The sequence below is a fragment of the Patagioenas fasciata genome, chromosome 4, assembly GCF_037038585.1.
Source record: "Patagioenas fasciata isolate bPatFas1 chromosome 4, bPatFas1.hap1, whole genome shotgun sequence".
Lineage (NCBI taxonomy): Eukaryota > Metazoa > Chordata > Aves > Columbiformes > Columbidae > Patagioenas > Patagioenas fasciata.
Window position 1 is genome coordinate 79,862,388 of NC_092523.1, and position 16,727 is coordinate 79,879,114.

The 16,727-nt window shown below is 42.7% G+C and overlaps 1 protein-coding gene across 9 annotated transcripts in view; it reads left to right on the plus strand.

Moving 5' to 3' along the window:
• GRID2 (glutamate ionotropic receptor delta type subunit 2) overlaps positions 1–16,727 on the plus strand; it is a 554,341-nt gene that overhangs the window by 495,103 nt on the left and 42,511 nt on the right. For all 9 annotated transcript variants that reach the window (XR_011738959.1, XR_011738960.1, XR_011738961.1 and 6 more), the window contains one exon: positions 6,913–7,079. Coding sequence is in view for 4 of the 9 variants with exons in the window: in XM_065837720.2 (XP_065693792.1) it covers positions 6,913–7,079 (167 nt within the window). In the remaining 5 variants the exon portion in view is untranslated. The remainder of the gene's footprint in view (positions 1–6,912; positions 7,080–16,727) is intronic.

Genomic DNA, 16,727 nt, shown 5'->3' on the forward strand with positions numbered 1-16,727 from the left:
AGGGTTTAGAAATCTTTCCTGAAAAATATCAGTCCTGGACAAATCCTCCATCACGATAAGGAATTGAGTGATTGGTTTACAACAATCTGTTTGGTTTTTAGTTGATACTTGGCTGCTCTTTCTTAGTTCTGTCAACGATAAACTCATTTCTGACATCTGAGCTATCGTGTGGCCAGGTCAGGATGAATTAGAAACAAATGTAATAGGAGCTTGTGACTTGCACTTGGTTTGTTATTTACAGAGGGGTGTGAAATGAATGTTTTAGCCTTAGGTGAGTGCAAATGCCTGCGCAGGTTGTAGCCAGGGATTAAAACGTGTTCAAGAGCAGGGTCTCCAAAGACCTGACAAGCCAGTGACAATGGGCAGTGTGGTGGCATTAGGAACCCAGATGTTAGAACAATAATGGCTCTTAAAACACCTGGGCAGGAGATGCTTGTTGAAGACAGAAGGATCAAGTGGTTCAAAACAGGACAGTTGAATTATTTTGGGTGGGTAGAGGGACATTCTGAGTCCCATCAGAGCTCTTGTATAAGGAATATAAAAAACTGAAAGTTAAGTCAGTTTCTTTAATATAAGCTTCTGAAATGAAACCGTATGTTTCAGCTAAGCTTTTTCTAGAGGATATTTCAGTAATGCCGGCAGCTTTGCAAAGAATGTTCTTGTAGTGGAAGTTCTCTTACAGATGATGAACGGTTTTGATGAGTAGTTTTTGGAATGTTGATGGTTTTCCTATCCTTGCAGTTGCTATTCACTGTTTAATTGAATAAGGAACGCTGCCCAAGAATTGCACTAAGATTGACCTTGCTTCTACCGTAAAGCATGAGGACAAGAACCCTTCAGGTAGTGTCACGCTGGATTGATTTCATTTAAAGAGGGATGCTGGTTCCCTAAATTCACCTGCATTTATCTTCTCCCTGATACTTTAATCCACAGAATTTTACTTTTTCACCCAAATTCAGAGGATTGATCTGCGTGCGTTCCCTCATTTAAATGTTCCTTTATTGGGAATTCACTGCCACAAAACTATAGATAAATCAGAAGGGAGGAGTCACTTGGACTTCAGGTTGAAATTGGCCTCGTTATTGAGGCTGCCACTTGGCTACTGCAGATCTGGAGTTTTGAGGAACCTGAAGTGCTTTCATATAATTAGTGTGTATGACCTGCACTGGTGATACCCTTACAATACTCTCTGCCAGTATCTACAAGCAGTAAGTTGTCATAAAATAAATTACACGCTGGCATATTAAAAAAAAGAAAAGCTGTTCCTTACCTTTCCAAGCTCTGCTTTGCTGCCATTTTGTTTTTCCTATTGTTTTTTTTTCTCCTGTTTCTCATCCATCTGAAATTAACTTTGGCCGTAAAGAAGCTGTGGTTGAGCTGCGTGTAGGCGATGAGCACGACCTGCTGCCTGCTGAGTGCTTTGCTGTGATTGCCTGCAGGAGCTGCCGGCTCCGTTCCCTGCCCTCCGAAATTGTACCTTTGATTGGCCTCCGCTCTGCTTGTTATTCGCTTTCTTGTACCTTATAAGATGCGTTTAATTACAGTGGCAAAATGTGAACGCACCAAGCAACGGAGCAATTCTAACACCAAGGCGCCCTCTCATTACAGAGCTCTCTTACCTGAGTAATTCTTCTAATTCTGGATGAATTATTCAAGGTCTGCCCAGTGTAACAAGCGAATGTGTGATCATGAAGCTTTTTTTGGCAGATTGCTTATGGGGAATTAATGCTTTTCCTGATGAAGTTTTATCTGGAGCAAATAGACGCGCCACTGAAGCTGATATGACAATGTAATGAAAGATAAACTTCATTCTGAAGAGGAGATGAGGCTGGGATTTTTCTAACCTCTTCTTTGTTCCCCTGAGCTCCCCGGTGTTTCATTTCCTGCTGCTCTTCACTCCTGGGCACGATCTCAATAACGCTCTTAGAAATGATTCTGCACTTTTCTGTTTGAATAAGTACAGAGAATAAGTTTCAATGTTTGTCTAATAGTGCCCCTTGAATTTAAATATCTTGCTAGAGATGCTTCAAAATGACATCCTGAAGGGTTGTTGTTATTATTATTATTTAATTAGCTGCTTGCCTTGGTGACTGGGTAGAGTTTTATGTATGAAAGAATGTTTATTCTGTGCTCTAATAGCACCATGGGGATCTGGCTCCCATCAGATACTGCAGAGGGCTGTCAGACGCATTCGTATTCCGCCTCCTGGATTGTAGGGTTGCATTTCACTCCAAATTCTGCAGGTCCCCAAAATGCGAAACGTTTGCCCCTGGAGAAAAACAGATTAGCAAAGGAGAATTGCCCTGAAGGCAGAAGAACCGACTTCTGCTTCAGTCCGATAAACAGCAACTTTATTGGCCTCTTGGAAGAGGATTATGGAGATCAATGTGTTCCCATTCCCTTCTGCTGGAAACAGCCGCTGCTGTGAACGTTTGGCGACATCTGAAAACATAAACATCTAGATTTAAGCTTCCACCACAGATTTTGTCTCTGCCTTTTCCCATTTTGGAGTGCGATATCCGCATTATGTGTATGAGCTCTCGCTTTTATATTTGCAAGCGTTTGTTCCATTTTGCTCCCTCTTCTTCATCCCTCGTGTAACAGCAGCCTTGGCAAGGCTGTTTTACCACGGAGTACAGGAAATTAATATCTTTTTAATCAGTTAAAACAAGATTTCCCTGGCCTTAAAACTATTGTAACATATTTTATGCAGAATAAAATATTTTTAAGATGTCTGTGGGAAAAATTACCACCTCTTCTGTTTAACCTGCAGACTCTCATGTATAGTTCTTTTTCTTTCATGAGGATTCTTTGTATTGCTTTTTAAAAGAATTGTAAGATAGAGAAAAGATCATGTCCAAGAATTCAAGCATGAAAAATTGCAGTAGTTGGTTGGTTCTTATTTACCAGTATTTTTTTCTGAAATGTATAATTTTCTAGACCTAGAAATATGGGTTTAGGATGCTGGAGTGGTACACAGATAAATTATTCAGCTTACCCTGCATGAACGGGTTGGCTATAAGAAGAAATACTCTCCACATCTGTTTTGGATGTAAAATATGTGCATATGCAACAGCGTACTGGCTCTAAGTGCTTTCCTCATATAACTCAACCGGGTTTTGGTGGAGTCATCAAAGATAAATTTTAACTGATATCTACAGGCAAATAAAAATCTCGTGAATGTGCAGTGATGGAAAATAGAAATATCAGCAGCCTTATAGCAATATCTTACCTTCTATGTGCTGATGGCCCCTGTTCTGTGTAACAACTCTTTACAGTGACTCCATTGGAATTGCTCACAAAACCTCCCAGTTTCACTGAGCCAGCGCAGGGCATGAGTTCAAAATACCCTGATGAGCCACTAACAGCTTCCCTTTTGCCTGTAATTTTTCTTTTGCTGTGGCAATAGTCATCAGATACCCCAAAGATCTTGTTCACCTCTGCCATGGTGACAGTACTGGTGGATGGGGGAAAAACAGCGATATAAGGATATGCAAATGGAGCATCAGGGATGTAGATCTTCTATGAATAGCAAGTTATATACATTACAAAGAGCTGTTTCTTTTTCCAATGAGGTTTTGCCTTCATTCAGCCCCCATAATTGATGGACCGTAAGCTCCTTAACTATTTTTCCTAATGCAGAGCTGGAATTTTTGCTGTTCATTTTGAGGCCCAAAGTGGAAGTCTACAAGAATGGAAAGCTACAAAACATGTGCTTCTCATAGTAAGAGGGAGAGAAGGGCATAGGGTTTTGGTTGACGTTTTGTCCTGAAATTCCCTTCTCCTTTCACACAGAGCATCATCTCCCCTTTTAATAGTCTAGCGACCCGGTAGAATCGGTGAATCTCAGAATGGGAATCGTGTGCCTCCTGAGCTGCCAGGTAACTGAATCTCTCTTAGCGACACAGGGGTTTTTCTCACTTATAAGATTTGCGAGGAAAGATTAAAGAAAGTTATATCCAGCCCAGTTAAGTAACAGAAAGGTTCATCAATAATTGAAGGGCGTTAGCCCCAAAGTGCGAGGATTTAGAACTGCAAAAGGAAGAATAACTAAGAATGACTTAAGAAAGTTATTTTAAATAATATATAAATATATTGAATAGCAATCAAAACTGTTAGACTGAGGAGTAATTCAGTAAAGAGAGCGGCTGCAAGCCCGACGGTTGCAACTTAGGTTTGCTTCATGGATTCGAATTGCCTCGATTTGTAAAAGGATAGGGCAAAAATGCTAAAAAGGATGTATTTGATTGCATTGATTGCTGGGATGATCCCTCCTGGTTCTTCAATCTCTTGGCTGCCCGGTGCACTTTGACTGAAGCTCGCTGTGATCTTATCTACGAAAAGTAATCTTTGTGGGAACCTCAACTGGGATATTATCAGGTCTGCTCTAAGGATCTTACATACACCCCTTCGTCATAGGTATTATTGACGCTAAGTGCTTTTACCGCTTTTAAATATTCTCGCTGCGAGTCGTTTCACAGCAAGGCAGCCAAATCAAGAGGGTTTTTCCTGGCCAGCTGAGAAGTCTCTTTACAATCGCTAAGGTGAATACAATGCGCTGGGATGTTAAAAGGGGGGGTTAGGACAAAGGCAGGTGTCAAAACGTAACCCTCCGCTCTCCCCATCGCCTCAAAGGTTATCTCCCTGCATGTGAAATTGCTCATCTTTTTGAACCCCACCTTTCCTTAATTCCTTTGTTTGGAAAAGTCCATTTGAGCCTTTTTAGGATTCATTTCCCCCCTTCTGATCTTCCGCTTTTGTCTCCCATTTCCCTCCCTTGCTGCCTGCACATCCTGACTCTTCCAGGCTGAGTCATTATCCTTTCAGATACTCCTAGGACGGGCTTTTTTCTCAGTCACGCTGTCTATTTCTCAGCCAAGCGGTGTCTGTAGGAACATCAGAGCAAGTGCAAACCCAAGCTAGGAAGAGCTCTGTGAACTGCAGTGCCTGTACGACAAGCGTACGAGTTGTAGTGATCGTTCACAGTGAGCTCACTTCTGTCCCTCGTTCCCTGGCCATTTAGGTAGAGCTACAACTCCCCTGGGAGGCTGAATAAAATAAACAACACAGAAAACAACTTTCTTGACTGTTTTCGAAGCAAAGGCATGAACTTAACAGCAGTGTAAATTATACTGTTAAGTGTCTTTTTTTTAACTTAATCAGCCATGGGAACACTGGGGATCATCCTCCATAAGCGCTCCAAAGACTGGGTGCTCTTGTGTTCCTTATATTCACATAATTATTACATATGCATTACAATTTTTGCAAATTTTGACATATAGTACATCTATACTAAGAAATAAATGATGCTAGTTACAATTGTTTAGTTCCTTACTTACAATACGTTAATTATTAGTTAAATATAAACGAAGCACGCTGCTTCTGAACAGTGTATCACTTAATCTTCCATCTCCCTCTTGTCATGCACAAGGATCCAAAACCTGAAAGCATCTCCTCGTTTTGCAGGTGGTCAGAAAACATCTGTTTCCTGCCAATTGGTTAATGCTGCTCACAGTGTACATTAATTTGGCAGCTTCTCTTCATTTTCAGAGCCTGAAGATTAAAACCGACCCAGTCCCGCATTTGTAGCTGTGTGTATTTCGAAAATAACTTTTTTTATCCTGCCAATTATTCGGATTCCGCGGATGATATGGCTGCATTTCTGCTCCACAATCTGCGCAAATCTTCCCTGTGCCATATCTGCGAATGGCAATAGGAAGAATTCCCTTTCCAGGCCTGCGGTGCCTAATTCAGATTGATTCTGCATGAAAAGGAACGTGTCCCAAATGCAATCGCTCCTTGGGCGCTACATCTTGTGAGCAAGCAGCCGCCGTGCCTTGCTTCGCTAGTCTTTATATGTAAACAGTCTTTAAAAACATAATCCACATTGTCAAAGCCTAATCTAAATGATGTACTGACATGGTTTATTTCGATATGCTGACTTGGTTTTGAATTCTCCCCGGATTGCCTGGCCTCAGACGGCCTTTCTGTGTTTGGTTGGCTTTTCGCTGAGCTGTCACATATTTATTCCCATTAGATGCACAGTCAGTGGGTTCGGCTTAGTTGGCTAATACGGCATGGAGAATGAGCCAAGCAAAGGGTCAGAAAACAAGCACGATGATTCTTTAGGTTTGACATAGAGATCAATGGAATGGAAAACAGGTACAAGATCTGCTAGAGCAGCTAGAGATTTTTGGGTTTTTTCAGAACAACTTGAAAAGCAGAAATTCACTCAAATAGGGAAGGATCAGTTTAGACTGAAGTTGTGTTTTTAAAACCTTGCTTCTGGACAAATGCTGAAATTCTGTATGCATCTCATATTGAAATGAAAAGACAAATCTGGATTTGTTTCAAATGTGAATGGATAGTAAAATGTTATTTTAAAAGCTTTTCAAGATAATGAGGCGTTTTTATTTGTCTTAGTCAAACAGTTACAATGTCTTACCTGATCTTGCTATACAAAAGTCAGTGAGGATATACGAAAACCCATCATGCTGAGAAAAATAATCCCAAAAAACCTAATTGGCATGATCGTGCTCACAGTCGTGCACAGAGCCCGAAAGACAAATGGGTGTTCATGTCGTCTATGGCGACCTGAAGCACGACTGAAATGTGGACCGTGTGGAAGGGTGGTCTTCCATCTGGGTGGCCATGCCCTCCTTCTCCCAATGTGAACACCTACCTTTTCTCTACATCGTGGCTTTTATGTCTCAAAGGAAAAGCTTAGAAAAATCAGCCCGAGTCCCGTGTTGCACCAGTCACAGGGCATTTTCTGTGCTGGTAACTGTTGGGCGCCCAACTTCACTGTCTTTAAAGAGCAGATTATGTCAAAACTGTCGTGTTTTTAGGTGCCCTCACCTCCTTTTTGGACTCGACAGCCCATAGTCTGAGCTCTTTGTCTGTTTACCGCAGGTGAAACATGGGAACTACGCCTTTGTGTGGGACGCGGCGGTGCTGGAGTACGTGGCCATCAACGACGCCGACTGCTCTTTCTACACGGTTGGGAACACGGTGGCGGACAGAGGATACGGGATCGCGCTGCAGCACGGCAGCCCCTACCGGGACGTCTTCTCACAAAGGTAAGGGCTCGCAGGAGGAGGAACGGGTCTGTTTCTCAGCTATGAAACCTCCTTTTGATTTTCTGTGAAGGACAAACATCTTGTTCTTGCAGTCCTTCTCCTACACAGGCGTTCATTTCCTTGGAGACACGGGATTATTCACTTTTCTAGAAACTGCATTGAAAATACTTCGCGTTGCTTTATGTTGAAGTGTCCTTGTTTCTTTTGGAAAACAAAAGAGAGAAGCTGAACCTCATTAGGAGGAAAATGAGGAAGGAGTTCATTCATTTGTTATAGTGGGACACCGTAAGTCAACCCCTGCTGTTACAGAAGCCTTTATTAAAGAGAGAAGAGTAAACTTGGACACTGATGGAGAAACTGAAGGGAATGAAGGACAACTTTTGACGTTTCGGAGAATAGACTCCTGTTAACACCCAAAAGCTTAGTTGCTTATCCCAGTACTAATTGATTTCTTGGGCTGCGAACGTGAGATCTCTAGAGATGCTTCTGGCACTGTGTTTCTGCTAGGATGAGAAATCCTGTATTAAATGTACGTATTATGCCTTTGCAGTATTTACGCTTCCGTCTAGTATTGATTCCTGAATCAAGGTGTGTGCGAAGTGTAAAAATGACCAAATATTTTAAAAGTGCAATATTTGCAGTCTGGTTTTTAGGGGAACATGTGGGCTTATCTCATGATCCTCTCTCATTCTGAACCTATTCTCAACCTGGTTTCTAGTGTTTTGTGTTAGATGCACGTAACAAAATGTTCCAGTTGCTGTGATGGAATTTCTTTTGTCTGGTTGCCATAATGAACAGGAACCTTTATGTCATATGAATATGCTTCGTTCATGCTATTGCCTTTGTGTTCAGTCCATAGAATGACATAGGGGGAAAACGTAGTCGATAAGTAATATGCACATTCAGGGGAATCGCTCTATTCACACACATTGTATGAACAGAGACGGTTTGAAATCTTTGAATCTGTTCTATATCGGGAGGGATTCGGCTGAGTTTTCTGCTGACGGAGCAGTAACGTGGTGCAAAAGTTCACAGGGTCAACAAAATATTTAATTTCAATGAAATATATATTTCCTTTTTTATGTTACAATCAACATTATAGGCAATCGTTTGCTGAATACTTTAATATTCCAGCCTTCACCAAACTGCCCCTCAGGGGCTGGTTCTGGCATCATTTCTGTGCTGGTTATAGTTCTCAGTTCATGGGGGCAATGGTCGCGGCTGGCTCTGGTGAGCGATCGTCGTCTTTGTTGCCGTATTCAGTACCTGGAGAGGCGAAATTACAGCTCCTGATACGCTGCCTTTAGCAGCTTCTGGATCACTGGTCTGTGCAAGTCTGACATTTCCAAGCACAATTTTATTTCATAACGAAATTTCAGCGTTTCGATGTATTATTATATCTTCAAGGTGTAGGAAAGCGGAAAGAGGCATAAAAATTTGCACGTATATAGCTCTTTTTATCTGAAGATCTTGGAAGCAATATTCAAATATTAGCATCTCTCAGTGGAAAGTAAATGCCACTTCCGTTTAGCGCTTAGGGAATCATAGCATAAAGAGACTTAAATGAATTCCCAAGGTCAGATGTTTTTCCCTGGCGGCATCAGGGATCATAGGAGCTCAGATTTCCTCATTTTCCATCTCCTGCTGTAGTTATCAGAGTTCAGGTGGATGAAGAAAGGGATTATTTGTGAGACACAGGGGGGTCTGAGGGGATACACAGAACTTAGCACTGATGAGAACATGACTCGTTACATTACCAAGAGTAATGGTTGAACAGGAATATTATAATTTGCTAGGATGCTACCTACTGGAGAATTTAGAGAGCTTGAGATATATATTCTAAAAATATGTGTGCTGCCCTATACATTTCTATTTCTATATTATGAAAGCATATTATATTGCACCTCTAATTATGTCCATAGACATAAATTTGCAGTTTGAAGCTGTGAAACACCGTATGAGAAACAAACACATGAAAGAGAAAGCATGCTTACAAGGTACCTGACAAGGTTTTGTTCTAACAAGCCTTTAGTAGCGTTCCCTATGATTACTTCCATGCAGTTTTCACAAATCATCCTTCCTTTTCTTCCTAATGAAAAGGCTGGACAACCTGCAGCTGCTGCAGCCTGCATGCTAAATAGAGAGGGAAATAGATTTCGCTGTATAGGATTAGCAAACGTTCACATGAATATTTCACATTCTTTAATGCAGTAGGGGACTTGCTGGAAATATACTGTCATTTCTTGATCTTTCCCCAAATAAATATATTTATGTCAAAATACAGGGCTTCTCTTTTATGAAATTTCATGTAAACCCATAAGCTGCAGAGTGTGAAATCCCTGGGGTGGAGCTGTGAAAGGGCTGACGAGCTTACAGGAGATTTTGGTCTCAGTGCAGGAAACATGGGCACAAGTTTAAGGCTGAAGTATCGTATGGGAATGTGCTGCCATTGAGGTACACTTGCTTTTTGTGTTTATTTTACAAATACAAGGTGATGCCTTTGGAGGGAAGGGTGAGTGCTCCCACATGTTTTGCCTAGTGCAGCTTAAAATCAGAGTTATTCTTACAAATGCAAGTTTGGCTGTAGCGAAACATTAGCGGAGAATCTGGCAAAATGCACATCGCTTAGAAACTCCGTGCACATTTGCTGGGCTTTTAGGAGATTAATTCCAGCCACAACACAGAAGGTGGAACCCTCTTCAGGCTTATTCTTTCCAGACTCAAGGAAATCCAGCATTTTGGGGAGGAACAAAATGTTTTTAATGAGAGAAGTTAGACCATTCGAAGTGCAGTATCAATATGCTTTGAAATATTGTGCAGATACGGTTCAGTGAAGGGGAAGGATAAGCATCTGAAAGCACTGTAAAGAAACTGTAAAGGCTTTTGAGACCTTTGTTTTCGCATGCAGAAGATCTCTTCTGGGCCAAAACAAAGCCATGAGCAGCACTGAGTGCTCTGGCTGCAAAACGGAATTGGCTTTTTGCCGTGTGGGGATGGCAAAGTGGGCAACTGGGGTCCCACGTGGTGCCCGTGAGCGTCCCGTGCCTAATGCTCTCTGGAAACAGCTCCTTCGAGTCCATCCTGGAAACGGATGTGTGGCTGCAGCACAAATAATGCAGAAAATGCTCTGGGAGACGTTTGAGTGACGGACCTGTCGTAGCGTCCTGGTGACTTTATTTGTGTGTTGCAGACCTTAGCAAACACGTCTGACGGTTGATGCGCTCGGCTGGATTTCTGTCCCCTTTTCTTTGCCAAGACTGAGATTTAACCTTCTGAGCACCGGCAGCCTCCAGGCAAGCGTGTCAGTTTTCTCTCCATTTTCCTTTCAAGATAATGACGGGGGCTGTAATAATAGGAGCTGCCAAATTTCCTGGGAGAGCTTGAGGAGGAGGTGTCATTTGGTTCGTAAAGAACTGTGGTGCTGACACTAAATTTGGCACCCATTAAGAAGTCTTTTCAGCTCTACACTTTAAAACTTCCATTGCACCCCTGCAAGGAATAGATCTAATTGCAAACTCTTTCCAGAGTACTTCATAGTTCCCTACGACGTGGTAGCAATGGTGCTGGTTTCTGGTGGGGGACAAGGAAGGGGCGGCAGCAAAGTGCTTGGATCGTTCATACCCCGGCTTTCTCTTCTGCTGCATCACAGTCTTGGCCACACAACATTAGAGGCAGAGGAAGCACTGATTTCACGCCCATCAGAGGCCAGCAGCCAGCTTTTCGCTTAGGTAACAGCTGTCAACACCCAGCGCTGCTGAAAAATCAACCCATAGTTGGTTTGTGTCCCTTATATCCCTAGAGCATCCACGTGCGTTCTGCCCCAGTGACTTAACTTTTAAATCAAAGGAAACGGTGGCAGCCCAAATAGCACTCGCCCTGGCCGAGCACAGGCTTATGGACACTTAATATTGTCTGTGTGCCAAAAGACACAACAGCCATCACATACCTGCGGGTGGGCACCTGTGAGATGCGATGGTGTATTATATGGAGGGTGCAACCGCCATAGAGCGTCTGCAGGAACCTCAGATGGAGTTTGGCGTAAATCGTGTGAGGTGGCAAAGAACCCGTGCTGCAGCTAGAAAAGCCAGTCCCTTCTTTCTGTCCTGGGGGGGAAAAGAAGAAATGGAGACTTATAATGATTTCCCTGTGGAAAGCCTAAAGACACCTCATTAGCAGCAAGCATTGCGCTTTCAGATGTTCAAAACTTTGGAGGCGAGGAGGAGAGAGCCATCGTGTAGCATTTCAGACTCTCCCTTAGCAAATTATTAGAGTTACGCTTTAAATAAATAGTACAGATCTTCTCTTTCTATCTCATCAGCAAAACCCTGAGTTCTAGAAAGTTCCTGCCCTGAGTCATAAATCTGTGTTCTCCCTGTCTCCTCGGTATTAATTCTCTCTCCTTAGATTCTCGTTCTGTGTCTCGGAGGTCACTGATGTCCAAAGACTCCAGTGCAAGGAAAGTTACCTCTCCTTAACTACCTTGATTTCTTTTGCTGAGTCCTTGGGACTGTGTACCCCTTGCTTTGAGGAGATTCCAACACCCCCCCCCCTTTTTCTTATTTTAAGTAAAAACGCAAGACAGTAGCCAATACCATCTGATTTATCTTTTCCTAACTATGGGTTAGAGTTTTTTATTACGTCCCAACCCTGCAGAGGACTGACTATGATGGTCTAATTGGATTTTTCGTTGTTAAATACAGCCATCATCTAAAGAGCAGTGGATTCTTTAGTAAGAGCTCAGTTTTCCTTTGCTTCTGTTATTTACTTAGGACTGCAGTGCTGTTCTGAGCTGTATCTCTAACATTCTGAATAATACAGCATGGAAAATAGAAAAATCCCCCTCCAAAGATCTTTTCTCTTATTATTCCAGAAGATCAGGGAACTTTGCAAATTGGACTTGAAGCGAACTCCTGAATTTAAATAGAAAACTTCTATTCTTAGAGCCTGCCCTCAGATTACGTCACGAGTTCATAGAACTGAAACGAGAGTCCGGTCTTAATTGATCCAGACACAGTCACTGTTAAGCAAAGCCTTAACTTCGGAGCAGCTCATAGGAACAAGATGGTTTGTCAGGTAGCAAGGATAGTAAATAAAAAGCCTGCAGTAGCAGAGCAATGTAGTATTTCTTGACTGTCCAAAATTATACAGTCTATCCTTACTTCTTGCAAGTCAAGTGTAGACAGCTTGACTCCTAGGAGTGAAACTCAGAATGGCATCAGGCCCTAGACCTCAAAACACACCCTCCTTCCTTTTTCCTGGCCCAAATCCTCCGACATAAACCACAATTGGCCTCGGTGCCGGGTAACTCACCTTGTGGATGTGCTGCTTGGACACACAGGGCGTCTCATTCTGCACAGCCCGCTCCCAATCCAGCCTTGAAGATCTCTAACCTCAAATAGGTTGCAAGAAAACATGTAGCTTCATTCTGATTTTTTAGAAAGGCATCCACTGCTTCTTATAAATCTCTAGCAGCTTTCATCCCCCTGCTATTCTCTCTTCTTGTTTCCACCAAGCCCACGACCATCTGATCCAAGCTTCCAGCCTTCTGCACGTTGCTGATAGCGTTCCCCGAGGACCAGACCGTCTGACGTTGTCCCTTTGCATCCTGCTCCACTAACTGCAGGTTCTGAAGATTCCTGCACCGTCATCGCAAGTGTTTTCCTGGCTTTGTTACCCATTCGCCTGTCGCTTGCTGCCTGTAGGACTGCGGAGAAGCTGTGGCTCCCACACATCGCCTTGTGGAGAGCAGGAAAAGAGGGGTTTATTGATTCCTGGTGGTGTGCATCTGGTGTTTGCAGGTCTCTGATTAGAAGCTGAAAGAGATGGAGACGCCTACAGAAACACAGTCTTCAGTGACTTTTTTAATGTGCTGTAATATTAACTGATGAGGTGGATTAAAAGATTCTGCAGCAGGTCTGAAGTTTGTAATAGGCACATAATGGAGAATTAATTAGTGAAAACGTATAAAGGCGGCGAGCAGTTTAGCGGGCTTTTAAAATATACCGTAATATGAATTGATGGGGTAAGTTAAAGGATCCTGAAGTGGCAATATTAAGATGAAGCATGAAAAGAAAACCTTAAGGGAAAGGCATTAGGTCTTCTGCCTTCGTACAACATAGATCTGGAAGGATCAGAGAATCAGGCTTCATCGTGGGAAGGCACCTCTGCATCCAAAGGATGTGGTGGTGAAGGGGTTGCGGCACGTTGGAAAAGAGGGACCATGAGAAGGAGAGCTTCAGGCCTTCTCTTTTGCCTAATCAGTGCTCATTTTCAGAAAGGGCATCAAAGTTCCAAGAAGGCAAGCCAGGAAAGCTGTTTATCCCTACTGATTCCCCATCGTTACCCGTGAACCGCCCCGAAGAAAACAGCCTAATTGTAAAAGGCGAAGTTGCCAGTATATATCGCTTCACAAGCTATTTCTTACTACTTTCTATCCACTTCTGTAGCCTTAGGCACCACAGACTTGGCGTGTAAAATGAGCAGATATTACTCAGCAATGTGTGTGCAGTACAGTCAGTGGAAGGAGTGTTGCTCGTCCAACTCCATGGAACGAACCTTTCTTGTAAGCCGAGTTGTTAATGCGCTTTAAAGTTTTATAGAGTAAGTGCACGGCTGCAGAACTTGAAACTGCTTGGTTATAAATCTGATGATAGTGAAGCTAAAAGAAGCCTCAGTGAGTGGCTTCCCTCCAAGAACTTGCCTTTTTATGCGTTCCTAAAGAAGAGGTTAAGTCGGCAGTTAACGCGCACTTTCCTGCAGTACGTTTTGGTGTTTTGTGACTTGCTCCTCTTACATTTGTGTGAGTCAGTCTCAGCTCCTATGTCTGGCTCAGTAGGGCGGCAGTCTTGGCTTTACGACGGGGTGGAAAGCCAGTGCAAAGCTTTTCCCGCGGATAGGAAGGATCCAGCCATGCAGCTGTCTTGCTGACAGAACCATATAACCACAAGTGAGTGTTCAGCTTGCCCATCCCATCCCAACACTACCTGCCAAAAGCTCCTGCCTCTTGACCTAAGTTGCTCAAAACACTGGTCAACCTATTTCAGTTAAAATGAGCAAGAGTAGCAAAACAATTGAGAATAATACATCTTTCCTAACCCATTTTGTTGGCTCAAGAGGTAATTAACCTTTAGCTGGCCATAATGCTGATCCTGTTTTCCAAATAAAAATGAAAACCTTTTACCTGGAAATAAAGCTTGTTTTCAAAGCTGAAATATGTTCTGGTAAATAGGGAACTCGATGGTGTGGCAGCTAAGGGGGTTTATCCATAACCGAGCTAAACATTTTGCTTCCATGCATGGAACTGCTGCATCAGGGGCTGCCTGAGCCTGCAGAGATTTCCCCCTGCCATAAAACACTTTGCTGCTTTTGTCACTCATCCCCGAGTCATCAGTAGGCGAGGGAAGGTGCGAGCTTTGCTTGGTGACTTCTGTGAAGTTTGGACGTAGAAAAGGGGAAAAAGAGCGTGTGGAAAGTCATAGAATCATAGAACCATTTCATTTGGAAGAGACCCTCGGGATCACCGAGTCCGACCGTAACCTAGCCCAACCCTAGCACTAAACCACGTCCCTAAGAACCTCGTCTAAAGGCCCTTTAAACCCCTCCAGGGACGGTGATCTAAGGGAATGCGGTCGTCAGAGAGGACTGGACGAGCTGGAAGGTGAAGATGGGGTGTGGAAGCCTTTTCTCTCTGAAATTATGGGACCTCAGGACCCTCCAGGAAAAAATGCTCTGGGGATGAGATATCGCAAGTTGCTGCTTTAGTGCCAGTCCGGTTTGGTTAGCCCAAAATTAAGCGGGACCTTCATCCCAGCCATCGTAGCTCTGGTAACTTTTATAAAAACCAAGTGGTTTTCCAGGCCGTGGTTTTGTACTTCAACACGGCTTCGTTCTGCTTTATGACTTAAGTGCAAACAGAAAGAAAGGATTATACAGCCGAGGAAAAACTGTGCTTGCCACTTTATTCATAAAACACTTTGGCAAAGTGCATTTAGTAATTTGCCATTGTAACCACCTGCACGCAGAGCTTTCAGTGCAGTGCTCTGACACCGTATTTAGTTCATACTTTGACTGCTCAGCTAAAACTTCCATTTGTATGCATTTATTCTGCTTCACCCATTATGTTATCAGTCACTGGCTATATTTTAAAGCCACAGCAGTCTTTTTCTGACATACATTTGTCAGAATGAACTGCCTTGATTGCCGCTATTACAGACTGCAGTTCCTGACTAAGGGAAAAGTCATATGCAGAGGCAGAATATTGAAATTGCTCAATAAAACAATAGATAAGCCGGAATAAAATTAGACTGAACGAACGGAAATAGATGCTTTAAATGAACAGCCAAAATAATTTAAAAAACAAAAAAAAAAGGAGAGGAGGGCAAGGCAGGATTTGTAATCCCACACAACCAAATTAATCAGAAAAAATAAATCTCTTTGTTTAAGCGCGTATGCATATGTCAAACCAGCACATATATGTTTAATAGCTTGGCTGGTTCACTCTAAAAGCCCTTCCAGTTTAGGGCTGAACCCGGAGGGAAGCACACTTGTTTGGAAAGGTAATGACCCTTTTATGCTCATTGTAATTAAAAAAATAGCTTTCCTTGTATTTGCTGCTGTTGTCTTCAGCTCAAAAAAATAGTATAAGAATAGGCAAATTTCCAAAGCAGTAAAGAAAAGCTGCCACTTAATTAATTGTAGGTAACTACGTGCTTGCACCCACCAAAGCAGAAAGGTTTCAACTACTAACAGGCACGAAAGGGCAAAATACGTTTGTTGGATGCAGTCTCATAGATGGGAGGCATAAACATCACCAAAAGGATCATTGGTCTCTCCAAAGACGTGAGATTCCTACATAAAGCCTGGAAAATAGATAAGCTGTTGTGGTTATGGGTTTTTTTAATTAAAAATTCTAATCTTTTAATTACAAAAAAATACAACAAACAACTCCATTGCAGTAATATTTGGAGAGAAAAGGAGCAGAGTAGCAAGCACGGATTTGCAGCATTGAGAGCAGGGATTAGAAGTTCCTGACCCAGGACAGAGGGTTTTTGGCTCTGTTTGTGGTATTTGTAGAGTGAGCCCTTGAGTAGTTGAGCAGCATACACTCTTATCTTTAATATTGTTTGGTTGTATTAATTTCCTCGAGTTAGAAAGAACTCGAGTTAATTAGCAACGGATCTTCAGATCGTGGAATTATGCCAGATTTCTACCGGTTTAGCTGACAGGAGCATTTAATGCTATAAATATGTCTTTGGCATAGTTCAGATGTAAGGCTCAAGATGAACATCCCCATGAAACAGGGCGTTTATGTTCACTTCTTTTTCTGCCCGTGCAGTACTGTGCAAAGCTACAGAAACGTGTCCTCACTGACAGTCACACTCGTGCCGTGACCCGGGATTCCACAAAGGTGTTGGGCTTCACCCGCAGCATCAAATTCTTCTGCTTCCCTCCACCGCTTTATATAAATCTGGAGAAAATTGCAAAATCCATAGGAGAAAGGCAATTGGAAGTGACGCATGGTGACAACCCAGAGGAAGCGAGGGTTTGTTGATCTTCTTTGTGCTCCTCTTAAATTAGAAACGCCTACCACGCTCATTTTACATTTCTTCAAGAGGAGCAATCTTGCTTCAAATTAAACGTAGAAGGGCT